The sequence below is a fragment of the Phodopus roborovskii genome, unplaced genomic scaffold, assembly GCF_943737965.1.
Source record: "Phodopus roborovskii unplaced genomic scaffold, PHOROB, whole genome shotgun sequence".
Classification (NCBI taxonomy): Eukaryota; Metazoa; Chordata; class Mammalia; order Rodentia; family Cricetidae; genus Phodopus; species Phodopus roborovskii.
Genome location: NW_026126480.1, coordinates 20109794 through 20125725, shown reverse-complemented (window position 1 = coordinate 20125725; position 15932 = coordinate 20109794). Strand labels below are relative to the sequence as shown.

Below are 15932 nucleotides of genomic sequence, written 5' to 3'. Positions count from 1 at the left end.
TCTGTGGATGTGGCCAAGAGACCAGCAGCCTGAGTAGGAGGGTGCAACTTTTCCATACCCAGAAGCTCATGAGGTATAGAGCCTCACAACCCTCCTTCCTTATTTGTCTTGGGTCCCTCTTGGTCACCGGAAGGCTTCTTTTTTGTCCTCCTTTCCCAACCTAACCAAGGACAGGTCTCATCTGCCTCAACTGTTCCCCTGGCCTCATCACACTTTGCCCAGCCATGTCCAGCTGTCTTTCTTCATGAAAGGCCCCAGTGGCCAGACTGAAGCACAGTCCTTACTGCAATTTGTTTATTTATTACTGTATGTACATGCATGCTCATGTGTATGTACACATATGAGGTAGGTACGCACATGTATGTGTGTGTGCATACGGAGGACAGAGGTCAACACCAGCTGTCCTCCTTAGTGGATCTCTACCTTAGCTTTTGAGACAGGGTCTCTCACTGAACCTGGAGCTACCAATTCAGATAGATTGGCTGGGCAGCAAAGCCAGGGATCCTCCTGCCTCCATCCTCGAAAAGCTGCAACGGTAGGTGCACACTGTCGTGCCCACCTTCTTTATGTAGTGCTGCTGAGGGTGAAACTCGGGACCTCATGTTTGCACAGCAGGTCCTTTAAAATGATGGCATCTCCCCAGACCCTTTTTACAGTAAATGTTACACTCTATTCTTTACTGTAAAAGCAGATGAATTGGATGTTTCAGATAAAGCTTTGTTGATAACTACAAATCTCTGGCTTACTAAGCTTCATAAAACAAGATAAGTTAATGGCGTTTCAGCTACACTACGTTCAATTAATAACAAATACCCATTTATCGATTTTACTCAAGACATTCTCAGGGAGGCAGCTGTTCTAAACAGCCAAATGCTTCCCCTAAGTCTGCCCCCTTTATATCCTGATTCTAAAAATAATTGTACAAGGCATTCTTCAATGAAATCCCTAAGTCCTGAGCTCTTTGTCAGAGCACACAGACAGGACTTAAAATTCTCCCTGGCTGACTCAGATCATCATCATGGAATCCAGTCTCAATGTGTCCCTGACCTCTAGGCTTCCAATCCTCAAATTTACTTTTCATAATTGTTGTCTCCTCCCTCACTGCTTACTACCAAACAAAACAATAACAAACGCAGGGAGATGCCCCTAGTACCACGCTTGGCTATCATGGGTATTAGTTCATTTAATTCATTTAAGTCTCCTGAGGCAGGTCCTATGATCATATTCTTGTTACAAACCAAGAGACAGGCTCAGGCCATTAAAATCCATCTTCCTAATTTTCTTGTTCAAACCTACCGTGGAACTGAAAAGCAAGAAAGACACTATAAGGATTCAGGCATTATGCTGGTCTGCCCCTGCCACCTAGCAGAATGCACTCAGGCAGTACTGTGGTCAGCCCAGAGTTCCATGACTGTGCAGTTTGCACCAGATGCAAAGGACCCCTTTAAAAGAAAGACCCCCGCCCACTTACTCTTTCCACTCTCTTCATTCCATTCTGCTCTCTCTTTCCCTCTGTTCCTCTGAGGGGCAGACAGGATTTTTCCTGTCTCCCTCTTCTGTCTCTGCTTCTGTGTCTCCTTACCTCTTTTCTCTTTCCTCCACTCCCTTCCCTCCCCTTTCCAATAAAACTTCTCACTTAAGCTCTGTCTACCTGACATATTTGTCCCTCTGCCATGGTCAACCTCACCTGCCATGGACTCCGCCAGGGTCCCCCCAGGCAAGGTTCCCCTGGAGCTTTATCATAATAGACACGTTTATTAGAATATGTCTTAAAATGAGACAAGAGGTGGGGGGATCTAGGAGGTGGCAGGTCAAGGGCACTGGGTTTCTTCTGGGAATGATGACAAAGTTCAAAGCCTGGACACGGTGGTACAGATTCATACTCAAAGGGCTGAGGCAGGAGGGCCATGGGCCCAAGGCCAGTATTGGTCTCATAGCATTATAGTTCCAGCAGGGAACACTGAGGCAGGCTGGAGGTAAAAGGATTGTCATGTATTTGAAGTCAGACTGAGCTGCATAATGAGTACCAGACCAGCCAGGAATACAGAGCAAAGCCCTGTCTCAAATAAACAAAGTTAATTAATTAATTAAAAATTAAAATAAGAATGACATTCTCAAACTGATCATGATACTGGTGACATATGAGTAAGTACACTAAAACCCGGTGAATCACACACACGGTGAGTGGGTGGATTACACGGCACATGAATGATCTCCGTACAGCTGTAAAAGAAAAAGAAGAGGGAAAGGCAGCAAGAAACAGGAAAGATGGAGGTGCTCTAGAATGCACACTGGTTTCTCAGAAAATGTTCCATGCTGTCCTCAAAGTTGGCGGAGCTCCAATACATGCATTAGTAGGACTTGAACTCTGCTAGTGTGGGGGTCAGGTGAGGTTAAGGATGAAACTCCCGTCAGCATTTTAGCTGAGGCCGGGTCAAAAACTTCTAGAGTCTGACCAAGCTGTTTATTGTTTTTACACATTTAAACACAGTAAAATTTGGGGGAAAGTCTCCTTGTGCGACTGTTATCACAACAAAGCTTCAGGCCTGGCTACATCTGCACTCCCTTGGGAAGTACATCCCAGTAGCAAAGCACCTGTGACTTTAGCATAAGAATGAGTTCTGAGTGCTCAGGCATGGGGCCTAAGGAAGATTTAAAGGGTTTAAAGATGGGGTCTATTAATTGAGCATGCTGAGTACGTGGGGCCTTTCATAGGTATGGATTCTATTTACTGAGAGACAAAGCTCAGGATGTGGGGGATTCAGGAAGGCTGGCTCTTAGACTACTAGCAAGAGATCACCAGGTTGTTAGACAACATCCATTCCAGCCTTCCAGGTGAACAGGCACCAGTCGTTTAAAAGCCTGCATGTTTAACAGTTCTGATTTTTTTTTTTTTCCAAACACTTTCTGTGAGCTGTGCCTTCTACATGCTAGGAAACACATGTGAGCCTCAAAGGGAATGCACGACCCACTGGCAGAGCCCTCCAGCCCAGCCTCCAAACTTGACTTTCAAAAGCAGCCCACCCTCCACCCTTTAGACCCTCACCCACCTACCCACCTGCCTAGCAGAAACCTGGCTATTGTCAGAGGGGCTATTGTCAGAGGGAGGTAATCCTCAGTGAGTGGTCTTGCTGGTTAGAAATCTGGGCCTGACCTACAAAATTAGCACTTCTCTGAGCAGCCTTGAGTTGGTCCCCAACTCCACCAAGGCTGTCTAAACCCTGCCCTGTTCCAAGAGCTGGCACTCCTACCTGGCAGGCTGCCAAGTGACAGGTGCTCATCTTCCTCCTCACAGCTCAGCTCCCAGCTTGTGCCTCTACATTAGATTTAAAAAGAGTTGTAGGTGTTTTGTTTTGTCTAAATAAGAGAAAAAATATGGTGCCGTATGAAGAGCCTTCTGCTAGCACCACAGGCATTCAGGGCAGATGGAGTGTGGGGGAGGTGTGTGTCCCAAACTAGAAGATCCATTTTGTGTCACAGTTGGAAATACAGACTCATAGACTGGGGATCTGGAGACCTGCTGCTGTTGGCAGGCCTGTGCCCCAAAGGTCCTTGTCACCACTTATCCCAGAACATTGGGAGGAATCACTGATGGATGAGGACCTGGGAAGGTATGGTCCCCGGAGATGTGGGTATCTAATGGCTACATAAAGGCACCTCCAGTGAGCAGAGAGGTGAATAAACTCAGCCCCAGGGGTCCCTGGGACATCAGACAAATAATCAAGGATCCAGGTGTCTTTCAGAAATGAAGCTATAGCTGGCTTTTCTCCCCACATGTCTCTAAGAAGCAGCAGTTAACATTCCAGGTGTCACTTCAGGGGGCAGGACAGTGTCCTGGTTAAAGTGTGGGGCCACAGGACATGCTCTGTCACTTACTGTGCCCTTGTGCAACTCCCAAGAGCTCTACTTGCCTAGTCAGCCAGGTTGGGACACCAAGGAAGGACTACTACAAAACTGTGATGCCTAGGACTTGCCACACCATCAGCATCCAACAGCAGCGTGTGCTATTGCCACCCACCTCAGCAGCAGGAAGCCAGGCGGCAATATTTACATGGTGAACCATGACCCAGACATGATGTCCTAAGCTTTTTTACATATGCTAATTCCATCATCCTTCAAAATGCCCCATAAAGGCTGGCCATTATCACCCCCCCATTTTTAGATGGGAAGAACCTGAGTCCCAGAAAGGTTTTTTTGTTTTTCCATGAGTCACAAAGCATGCTAGTGAGTGGCAGCTGTCCTATGCATGGTGGCAATGGAAAGGCAGAACCCTCTTCTTTGCTGACACCCATTGGTCTCCAACCTGGCTGAGGCCTAGGCAGGGCCGTGGGAAGTGAGAGGCAGACATAGTTCCCAAGTCAGGGAATCAGATAGGTACAAACCAGGAAACTTCCACCTAGCAGGAAAAGACAGGATACATTTCTGCAGAGTTTGCAGCAGGCTCTCTGGAAACCACAGTGCCATTTGAATCGAGAGTAACAAAGCTTTCATTTTGCTCTGGGTTTGGGCTCTGATGGGAAAGTACAGACTCCCTCTGAAGATGTCAATGGAAACTTGCCTCAGACACTTATTATTCTTGGTAATACCAAATGCCAGGGACTCCTGCTTTCATTATGAAGACCCAGAATGCCCTATTCACAGAACACAGAAGGCCCTGCCGAGCATTCAGCCCCTGAGGCCAGCCCTTGTGATGCCAGGCAGCGTAGACAAGGGACACCACAGTCTGACTCCTTCTACTTTGCAAGGATGAACATGGCAGTAGGTCTGGGGCCAGCTACCTCCTGATACAAGGATGGCACTCAGTGGCTAGCCATGACGCCTTCCTTCAAGGGCTCAAGGGCATATCTGAGGGAAGCAGAGGCTGATCTTCCAGATGGCCAAGCTCTGCCCCTGCCTCTTTATACAAATATCAACCTCTTTATACAAATACCAACTTCATCCTTCCAAGGAAATGCCAAAATCCTGTCCTGCCAAGGAAAAAGGGAGTGGGGCTTGTTCTCAAAAGGGAGGTCTCCGTGTTAGGGGTATGGCTCAGTCTCAGCTGGTAGAAGGCTTGCCTTGCACTCATAAAACCCTGGGTTCCTTCCCCAGGACCATATAAACCAGGCGTGGTGGCTCACGTCTGTAACATCAGAACATAGGATGTGGAGGTAGGAGAACCAAGAGTTCACAGCCAGCCTGGGGTACATGAGACCCTGCCTCAAAAAAAAAAAAAAAAAAAAAAAAAAAAAAAAAGTAAAATGAGAGGTCTATCCCAGAGGAATGTTCAGGGAGAGTTCTCAGGTCCAAGGCATTCTTAGCTCTTTGCTGCTGAAGTCCGCAGGGTGCAGGGCAGACAGGGACCTGACTAATAGCTCCAATAAAGACCCCTAGAAGCCTTATTCCTTTATAATTCTCCTTGCCCAGGAAAATTAGAACTTCCTTGTTGCTCTTACCCGAGACCTGTTTACTAGGTGCAAAAAGCTAGCCTGATGGGTCCCACTCATCTTCAGCCACAGGGCAGAGGATTGCTCCTTCTTGTTGAATGGGCTTCCTTGAAGGTGTGAGGGCCTATGGCTCTGGTTGGCTTGTCTCCCTGTCAGGCTGCCACAGGTCAAACTATAGCTAGACTTGGGGTATCAACTAAAGCCACCCTCAACGACCCCACCTTTAAACAGTGTGCTTCCGTTCTCATGGCCGCCACTCCTAACCCTCCCCCACCTCCCCATCCCCACACACATGCACACAATTCCTTATTCATCCACCTGGTAGCACTTGTGCCACTTTGAGGCCCATTTGTCTCCAATCTAACCTATGCCCTCTCCTTCCCTTCCCAGGGTGTCATCTGGCTTCTGAACTAGATTTGGCCAATGACCGAGACTGTGAGAACAGAGGTCTAGGAAGGGTAAAGTGAGGGATAGAATCCTAACCTTCTGGCAGTGGGTCCAAGATCTAACTCTAATGCACAAACTGACTTAGGGGAGCCCCTTCTATATGGAGAGACACCGTGCTCAGCCTAGACACAGGGGCATGGAGGTGGGGAGGTGCCTTGGTCCTGCCTCAACTAGTTGATGGGACAGACTTAGTAGACTTCCTATGGGAGGGGAAGGGAGTGGAGGGAGTGGGAACTGGGATTGGAATGTAAAAAATAAATTAATAAAAAAATTAAAACAAATAAAAAATATTTAATACGAGAGAGAGAGAGAGAGAGAGAGAGAGAGAGAGAATCCTGGCCTGCACCTTGGCCCTGAAGGTAGCTCTTAGCTACTGCCTAGTCCAGCTTTTCCAGGTGACCCCAGCTCCAGATGTAGGCACACATCTGTCTATTGTCTGTCTCACCTAGAGGTGGTGACTGCCCTCTACTGCATGTTGCCTCTGGCAAATCTCTCCCCTATTTTTATTCTCAGATCTCCATGAACCATATAACCAATTCCTTACACTATAACCCTATTTCTAATATTGGGGTGCTTCCTGTTTTCTAGTTGTCTAACCATAAACTACTCCAGTCCTTATCACAACTTGTCATTCTTTTATTAATGTATACAGTTACTTAATTCTTGTCCCCACCCAGCGTAAGATCCACAGAGCAGAAACTTTATCTATAGTACACATTGTGACACCTACAGTCCCAGTTCATGCTTGGCAAACATTGAAGCATGCTAACAAAAATGAAAACAAGTAAAAACTGGTGTTTTACCTAAATCCTCAAATTCCTGAAGAGAGAAATGCTATGTGAAAATGGTGTGTGTTTCCATCTATAATCTGTTGCCACAACAGCAGCAGGGGAACCTGGGAGATGGCTTACTTGGTAAAGTGCCCATGGCACAATCATGGAGTCCTAAGCTCTGTCCCCAAAACTCACATAAACTGTTGGGCCTGGTGTTATAAGTTTATAATCGCAGCACACAAGAGGCAGAGACAGTCAGGTTCTTGGAGCCCATTGGTCAGCCAGTCTAGCTTAATCAGAGAGCCTCAGGTCTCAGTGAGAGACCCAAAAAATGAGATGGTGTTTGGAGAGGTGTTCCAGCAGTTAAAACCTTACACTGCTCATTCAGAAGGCTTGACTCAAGCAGTCACAACTACCTGTAACTCAAGATCCAAGAGGGAACCAATACCCTCTTCTGGCCTTTTCAAATACCTATGTTCATACTCCAGCACACACACACACACACACACACACACACACACACACACACACACACACAAATAGATATTGGGGCTGAAGAGACAGCTCAGCAGTTAAAAGTGCATACTGCTCTTCCAGAGGATCAAAGCCCACTTTAGGTAGCTCACAACCACCTCTAGTTTCAGAGGTTCCCCAGGCACTCACATTCAAATATGCACATGCCTACACATAACTTTAAATTAAAATAAAATATACCTTTCAATATAAAACAAGGTAGACAGTTTCTGAGGAACAGTGCCCGAGAGTGACCTCAGGCCCCCACATGAATGTGTGCCCCCACACATGTTCTTCCATGCACATGGATATGCATGAACATACACACAAGTAGCCTGGCCTTGGAACTTTTCAAGCAGGCAGAGGCAGCAAGGTATCCTTCACTAAATACCTAGTGAGTTAAATGGCCTTGATTAAGAGAGCACCAGAGACCCAGGGTGTCATCTCCCTCAGGTGTCCCAAGTCAGGTCACACAACTCTACACACATGAAAGCTAGATCGTGGGAACAAACCTTTTTGCTGTCTCCACAGACTTCTGCTCTGCCAGTTCCTTCTGGAGCTCTCTCTCCTTGGCTTCCTTCTGTCCAATGGGACAGTCCTCAGGGACAGTGAACAGGGACATAACATCTTTGCTGTCCTCTTCTCTGAGCACCTTAGCAAACACCTTCTCCGCCAACAGCCGGACTTGCTCGTCCAAATCGGACATGTTCAACTTGGGGAATTGGCGAGGCATCTCGGCTGACAAAGAAAGAACAAATGTGAGTTTTCCTGGCTTTGTGGATGTCCTGAGTCCCCAGAGTAAAGAACAGAAGGCCACTGACCCCAGGCCTGGTCCTTGAGTCAGTTGTGGAGATGAAGACCCAGAGCAAGCCCAGCCAGCAGACCAGATTTCAAAATTAGCTTCATAAGTAAGTGGGTGTGAAGCTCACGGGCGGCTCACATTTCATAAGCAGCAAATGTCAGAAACCAAAGAACGGACTAATCACCTAAGCTCCTCCATTTCTCCAACCTGTGGGAATGCAACCCCACCTTCTTTACTTTCAAAGTTGAGAGGGTCAAGACAGGGATCAGAACAGCCCTTCTCAAGACTGCCAGGGACCCCCAGCCCTCTACCATCCCAGTCCCCTCCAAGAGAGAAGGCCCAAGCTCAGGGCTAACAGTGAGCTTCAGCCGAGCCCGGGGATATCCAGGAGTACTCTTCGAGCTGAAAAGAAGGACTCTGAGACCACAATCCCAAGTTCCCCCAACCTTCCAGAACTATCTAAGAGGACACTATCTAACAGGAACTATCCAGGAACACTATCCAGCAAACACTTCAAAGGCTCTTAACAGTAACATTCTTTACTCAGCTGAAAATTCGCTTCCTAAAAGAAGCTTTTGCTATCCTCCTATCTTCAAATGTCCTTTCTCCTCCCTTCCTTCCCCTCCCTCTCTTCCTTCTTCCTCTCTGTCCTGAGCATATAACTGGGTAAATAGACCTTGCCTATAGTCCTGATGCCTTCCCCAGGAGCTTTGTGAGGTGTGGGGAGGGGTTCCTCCACCACCACCACCTATTACAAGTTTCTTTAAGGCTATTTCAAGAGACAGTGGTTTTGTTGGCCAGGCTAGATGAGGGTGGGATGGGCCTTGCTGCTCTCAGTCAAGGACAGGAAGCAATTACAGGAGCAGAGCTCATTAGGCCATTTTGGGTCAGTCACTCTTAGGCCTCACATTTTTCTCATCTGCGAGATTACGAGGCACTGTAAGCGGTCTCTTGGGTCTTCTTATTGTAAGTGGTGGAGAGGTTTCCTGCACTGGAGATGCAGTGCACTGATCTTCTCTGTAGCACGTGTGGCTAATCATGACACACACACAGGAAGGAAGAAAACAGGTTGGTAATGGACAGTCAGAGCCATGTCTGTGGTCTTGATTGTGAAACCAAATCCCTCCCTCCTCCCCACCCCAGGGATGTGTCTTTTCTGGGCCTCTCAGTCTAAGGAAGATGAGAGAGGAAGGGGGAGGAAGGCCCACTTCATCCAATCTTAAGGGTCCAGAGAGCAGCCAGGGAGCACATCAGCCAAGAACAAGCAAAAACCTATCCACTTTGAGGAGGAAGAGGAATAGAGATGGCTGTGTGGGAGGGAGGTTGGGGCCATCAGAGCAGAAGCTCGAGATGAAGGTAACCATGGGGCAGTACAAATAGGCTTGGCAGGCAAGCAGGAACAAAGTGGGACCCTGTGCCCCAATTCCTAGTCCATTGGTCAAGTGCAGTATCCTGAACCTTATGTCACATCTCAGAAGTAGACACAGAGAGACCCAGACAAAGGGCAGCAGATGCCAATACTACCCAAGCAAATGAAACTTCCTGAAATCACCAAGAAGATAATCTGAACCAAGGAAACAGGAGCAGCCACATTTTTGTAATCCTGTAAAGTAATTGTAAATAAAGAAATAATATATGAAATTGTGATGTACTTTGATTACAATGGTATAAAAATGCATTCCCTTAGGATCAGGGCCATGGGAGTGTTACACATTCAAAACAACCAGATGGTAGGGGATAGCTGTTTTGATTTGGGTTGCTTTGTTTTTGTTTTTGTTTAAGATAGAATCTTGCTATATAGCCCAGACTAACCTGATATTTGTTCTAGTTCAAGCTGGCCTTAAATTTGTAGTGATCCTCCTGCCTCAGCTTCCTGAGTTCTGGGATTATAATGTATAAACTGCTATACCCAGCTGGGATGTCTTATTTTAATAATTAATGCTGCTATAATTTCCTGTTTTCATCTTGTTTTTTGTGTTTACTGTGTAGCCTTGGTTGACCTGGACCTTGCTGCTGTAGACTAGGCTGATCTTCAGCTCACAGAGATCTGCCTGACTCTGCCTCATGAGTGCTAGTTTAAAACTATGCACCACTACACCTAGCTAATTTCATTTTTAAGATACTAAGATAATAGAAAAAATGGGTGGTCTTAAGACTCCATGAAAGGAAAGTAAGTCAAACGTCTTCCTCCAGTATTTGACTATTGGGCCCTTTCCCACCTGCCCCACACAGAAAAATACTCTCTGCCTAGCTCCTATCATGTGTAAAGCTGCTCCCTCTACTCAACAGATGCACACAACCTAAGCCACTCTGGACCCCTCAGGAAGGGACATTTGGGACAGCCCACATGCCCAAGGTTCCTTACACCATAGCCCACCATCTCCATCCCTGAAGCACTGTTTCCTTATTGAAGTCAAGCAAACATAGTCTTCCTCATGTACCTTCCTTACACTTGATCATTCCCTTCTTCCTTAGCTTGAGTCTGTCTCCCTCAGGCTGGGCCCCAAGAGAAGATACATGCTCCTTGCTAGGCTGAGCCTAAGTTCAATGATGGAGGAGACATGGAATTCCCCAGGTCCCCCAGGCACACAAGACTCCTGGATCATTGAATAATGCTTCCCTATAGGCCCCTTTCCTTTTTTCTCTCTTAAATTTTTATTAGTGTAAATTCACTGTATGAAATAACAGGTTTCAGCATGTCATTTTCATGCACGTATGTGATGTATTTTAGTCCCCCCCCCAACACACACACACACACACACACACACACACACACACACACACACGTGTTCTCTTCCCTCCTGACCCCTCCCAAGATCCTTTTCTTTTCAGAACTTGCATGAATCAGCTAAAGGATTATGATGAGTGTACCACATATGGTGAGGACTTTGGTCCAGGCTTCCATGCCCCAGTCTTGCAAATGGACCTGTGTGCAAATGGACCTCAGTGGGCCTTGAACCCTGCAGCACATCTGCAGCTTTCTGAGCATCCTAGATGGACACCCTGCCATCCTGTTCCCAAACTACTAGCATATGCCAGGCCAGTCTTGCCAAGGAAAGCCCACTCTACAGATGCCAAGTAAAGTTCTGCTCCAGCAGCCCCATCATGCCTGGCTTTAAATCATTTGTCAACTGAAGCCAGCAGGCTTGTGAGGCTTAGCTGTGAATTCACCAGCATCAGTCGGCTAACGATACAGCTTATCTTAATGCTACACACAGCACCCTCTAATGACCATGAACAATTGTCCAGGAGTTAGGAAGCGCTACAACACCACCAGTTTCAACTTTGCACAGCACTAAGACCCCTCCGGAAAAGTGGCCCAATGCCACCAAAATCACAAACTTGTTGTTCCCTCCTCCTGCCAGAACCTCAATGCAGTACCCATGTCACAGACCTGAGCCTGGTGTCTCCATAACTGATTCTGAGGATGCCACCCAGGCGATGTGCTGCCTGTGCTGGCTGGAGCTGAGTCAGGGCGGGAGCAGCTAGCTGAGTCCTCCCTGCTGTGGCTGGGGTGGGAGGTCTCTGCTTTGCATATCTGTGAGCAGGAAAAGTCTGGCCTGGAAATTCTCCTGCGAATACGAAATGCAAGTGGAAAATTTCCAAAAGCTCTAAAGGCCTCAGGTAATGCTGGTTATCCAAGGCAAAATGGATGTAGGATCCTGAATACCAACTCCTGGCCCTGCTCCAAGCCTTCACCAGAAGAAATGAAAGCAGCTCGTTCTGCTGCCCGGGGCAGCCACACAGGATAAGCTACCCTCCCTCCAACGCCCAGGCTCCAATGAAAGCTGAGCAGAGACTGGTGATACCATCACCTTGGCTGCTTCCTGTATGAACCTCACTTTAGGCCTGATGGGATAATAAGGCTAACATCATCAAGGGGATTCATCTATAGCAGGAACTGCTCTGCCTGCTCTCAGAAGCCCCATCATGCAAAACCACCCTCCTGAAGGCACCCCAGGAGTCGACAGGGGACCCAACACTACCTCCTCCTTCCCCTCCCCCTCAAAAAAAGAGGAAAGGCCTATAAATTGCTTCCTCCTTGGCCAGGAAAGAACAGAGCCCAGAATAAGGGACAGCCTCCATACAGAAGCAGACAGCAGAAGGGCAGGCAGCTGAGACAAAAAGAGCCCACCCTATCCAAAAGAACCCACACATCCAGGTGACTGGTTAGACTGACAAGCGCCATTCCCTTCACATGATCCCCACCCCACCCCCCACATGCATGTACATACACCTCACTCACAGCCAGGACAGAAGCACCTCAAACCTGGCCTGACCAAATTCACCCCAGCCCTCCTATTCTCCCCACTACTCACAGTTGTATTCCAAAGTGCAGGCTGGATTCTATAACTGTGACCCACAGAGGACAACACAGACAAATAAAGGGTTTACACAAGCCCTTTCCTCAGCCCTTTAGGAAAATGGGGAGGCTGTGGCGATACACACTGTGTGGGTCTTGGAAATTCCCCTGTGAGAGATGGCTATTTCCATGGTGCTGTTGAAATCCTAGGGAGAGGAGCCCAGAAAGAACAGGTCAGTTGTTTACTAGGAGGCTAACTGTGGCCCTGTCTTGGACCTGAGTCACCACCTCATGTCCAATCAAGAGGCTGTGCCTTGCTGTGCCCACACTGTAATGCCTGTGAGCCCAGAGCAGGATTACAGTGCTGACATATGACCTGTTGCTGGGCTTTAGCAACCCAGAGATCACAATCCATTTGTCCACACAACTGTTTCATAAGCAGGATAGTCAGCGGGCCACATACAGCATGGAAGGAAGGGGGATGTTTATTCATGAAATCATTTAATGTGCTTAAAGCATAGGGAAAGGGGAAGCCGAGTCCTTAAAATTGTCAAGGGACAGAGGAGATGGCTCAGTGGTTAAGAGTGCTTCTTGCTCTTGCAGAGGACTTGAGTTCAATCCCAGCATGTATATCCTAGCTCTGGCGCCCTCTCTAGCCTTCACACACACACACACACACACACACACACACACACACACACACACACACACACACACAGTCAAAAGACAAATGAGACAAACGATTCTTACTGCTGGCATTTTGGGAAGGCAATGATATGTGGGGAAAGTGGTCAGAGCATCTTGGACCATGACTTTGAGTCCAACATACTCAGATAATTTTATTCTCTACTTTTAATGGGATTTTAGATAGCCTTGCTCTAAACAAAGTAGTCTGTAGAATCCAAAAGGGAAAAAGATCTGAAAATATTGTTTTCTTTTATAGAGAGTCCCACCCAGTTTCTGGGTTTTTGTTTGTTTGCTCATTTATTTTCAAAACAGGGTCTCACTGTGTAGTCCTGGCTGTCCTAAAACTCACTACATAGACCAAGCTGGCCTCAAACTCAGAGATCTACCTGTCTCTGCCTCCCAAGTGCAGCCCTGTCTCCACAGTTTCTACTGGGAGATACATCAGTGAGAAGTCCCATAGTAAAGAAAGCTTCACTGACCATCCCATCGTGGGAAAGAACACGTATTAATAGCTCGTGACATCAGAGCTAGGAAACACCTTCCACTTGGTCTTCAGTTTCCAATCTAGAGAAAGTTGCCATCTTGAGACCAAGCTAACTGCAAGGTCAACTCCACCAGGTCTAGACAGAGGAGTAAGGCAGGTCTGCTCTGATGACACAGGCAGAGCGAAGGCCAAAGGCCTTTAGGATTAAATGACCAGGGACAACTCTTTCAGGAGGACCTGTGATGCTCAAGACCTCACAGTTTACCTTGAGACTGGCACGCTGTTGCTTCTTGTGGCTCATGAGATATTTACCTCAATTGGACTAAGTGTTCATCCCTTACTCAAAGCCTCAGGTCTCTGTGTGTGTGCGTGCGCATGTGTGTGTGCAGGTGCACTCACCTGAACATGTAGAAGCCATAGGTTGATGTCAGTTTCCTCAGTTGCTCATCACTTTATCTTTCTGAGACAAAGTCTCTTTACTGGTCACTGTTCAGCTAGCATGGTAAGAAGGGCCCAGGATCAGCCAATTTTGTTTACAGATGAGTACTAATGTACCCTATTTTTATGTGGGTTCTGGGGATCTGAACTCAGGTCCTCATGCTCAAGCACTTTATCCACTGAGCCATCTCCCCAGCTTCCTCACTTCCCTTCTGATCCCTCCTGAATGGATGTCAGGATGACCTAAGATAACAAGACCCAAAGGCCTGCATCTCCTCCAGAGACCAGGGTGTGTGCACATTTATCACTTAATTGTCCCTACATGGCAGCAAAGACTAGAATCAAATTATGAGTCATCAAGAAACATACCACTCTGCTCTCTGAAAGCAAGGCACAGGCTTGCAGGCTTGCTTAGAAGGATCAATTTCCTTCTTATTTCTGAGATGTGTGTGACAAGAGTTGGACACCTGCAAAATATCACCTCCACAACATCACCTGTCTCATTTTCAATTATAATCCAGTGCCAAGGCACTCCAAAGAACACACACGCTGGCACACACATGAGCGTGTGTGCATGTTGAAAAGATGTTTACATAAGACAATGAATGAGTGAATGGTCTAAGTTGAGGTGGAATCCCCCTATGGTGATCTCAAGTCAGTTGTGTGTATGGTTAAGAATATGGACTCAAGCCAGACTACCTGGCATTGAATCCTGGCCCACCACTTGTTTATATGGCCTTGGGCAGATGACGAAACTTTCCGTGGCTTTTTTATTCCCTATAAAAGAAGAGTAACAAAAATAGCAGTGCCATGAGATGCCCTGATTAATTAGTCAGCACATGAGAAGTGTTTAGACTCATCCCTAGCTCAGCATATGTGTTTTATAGGTATTATCTGTCAGCGTCGCTATCTTCTTCATCATCATGATATCAGACACAAGAGAGTCCAGCAGGGGAATGAATGTGACGTTTCACACGGACACCAACTCCTTTTATTTGACATTTATCAAACACCATGGTGGAGCTGGTACTCTCCCAAGTTCCTACCTGCGTACGAGAAGATAGAAGTCATGTCTAAATGTGACGCCAGACCTGAAGGGGTAGGGAAGTTATCCCTTTGCCACTGCTACTTCTTAGTGACTGTGAACATCCTGGACTGAGCCATCAGCCTGTACCCTCATCAGCTCCTCATACCATGTGCTAAAAGACAGAGAGCCATTGCCTCTTGTCCTAGAACGGCAGTCAGCGCTTTTGGAGGAAATAAATTAGTATACTTGGTAGCAGAACCAGGCCACTGACTGCACTGCTTTAGGAGAGAAAAGTATATTCTTACTTAAATCTAAGACTACATGTAACTTGCCCAAGATACTGTCAAGATCTGTGATTGGTTTAGAGGCCATCTGAAGAGTGACTAGTAAGAGTAAGAGCAAGAAAAGTGAACATTTTATCTCGAAGAACTTCTTGATGTAGGTGGAGTCTGTTAACCTGTATCGAAGACTTCAGGTCTGAGGGTGGGCTAAGGATGGACAGGCCTGAAAGATCAAAGTCTCCCACCAACCCACCCAGAGAGGACTCCCTCTTCAGAGCAAGCCAAGTCCCTCCAAGTTGCTCCCCAGAGGTGGAGCTGATGATGGAACAGGGGTGACAGAGGCTTCTGCCTGGCTCAGAGGCTCTGCAGCAACTCATCCCTGACTCTTTGAATCCAGGGAGGCATGTTTTCTCAGTGTCCAGCCCACGACTACTCAGGACTGTGCTGGACTCAGTGCTGCCCGCTTTTACTCAGTAACTTGACTTATTTCTCACCAAGAAGCTTCCAGTTACATACAGTTTGGGGACAATCTAGTTAGGAGTAGTCTCCTATCCAGGGCCTCTCATTCTTACATCACAGGCCTCTGCCAGCCAAGACCAGCCATTAGCAAATCTGCTTGCAAAGCAGAGGCAGGAAGTTCAAGGGCGGAACCCAACCTACTAGATCAAGGCTGTACTCTTCCTTGCCCAGTGACAGAGGAGGTAAGAAAGGGGGACTCAAACGACTTATCACCCTCCCATCCCGTCCACAC

At 47.2% G+C, this 15932-nt stretch overlaps 1 protein-coding gene across 8 annotated transcripts in view; it reads right to left on the bottom strand.

Moving 5' to 3' along the window:
• The window catches only part of Ampd3 (adenosine monophosphate deaminase 3), a 54114-nt gene that overhangs the window by 26303 nt on the left and 11879 nt on the right, over window positions 1-15932 (bottom strand). For 5 of the 8 annotated variants that reach the window (XM_051192676.1, XM_051192677.1, XM_051192679.1 and 2 more), the window contains exon 2: window positions 7672-7897. In XM_051192676.1, coding sequence (XP_051048633.1) covers window positions 7672-7897 — 226 coding nt within the window. Of the gene's footprint in view, window positions 1-7671; window positions 7898-11355; window positions 11669-15932 lie in introns of those variants that run through there. The other 3 variants (XM_051192681.1, XM_051192680.1, XM_051192683.1) reach the window with 3 other exon arrangements.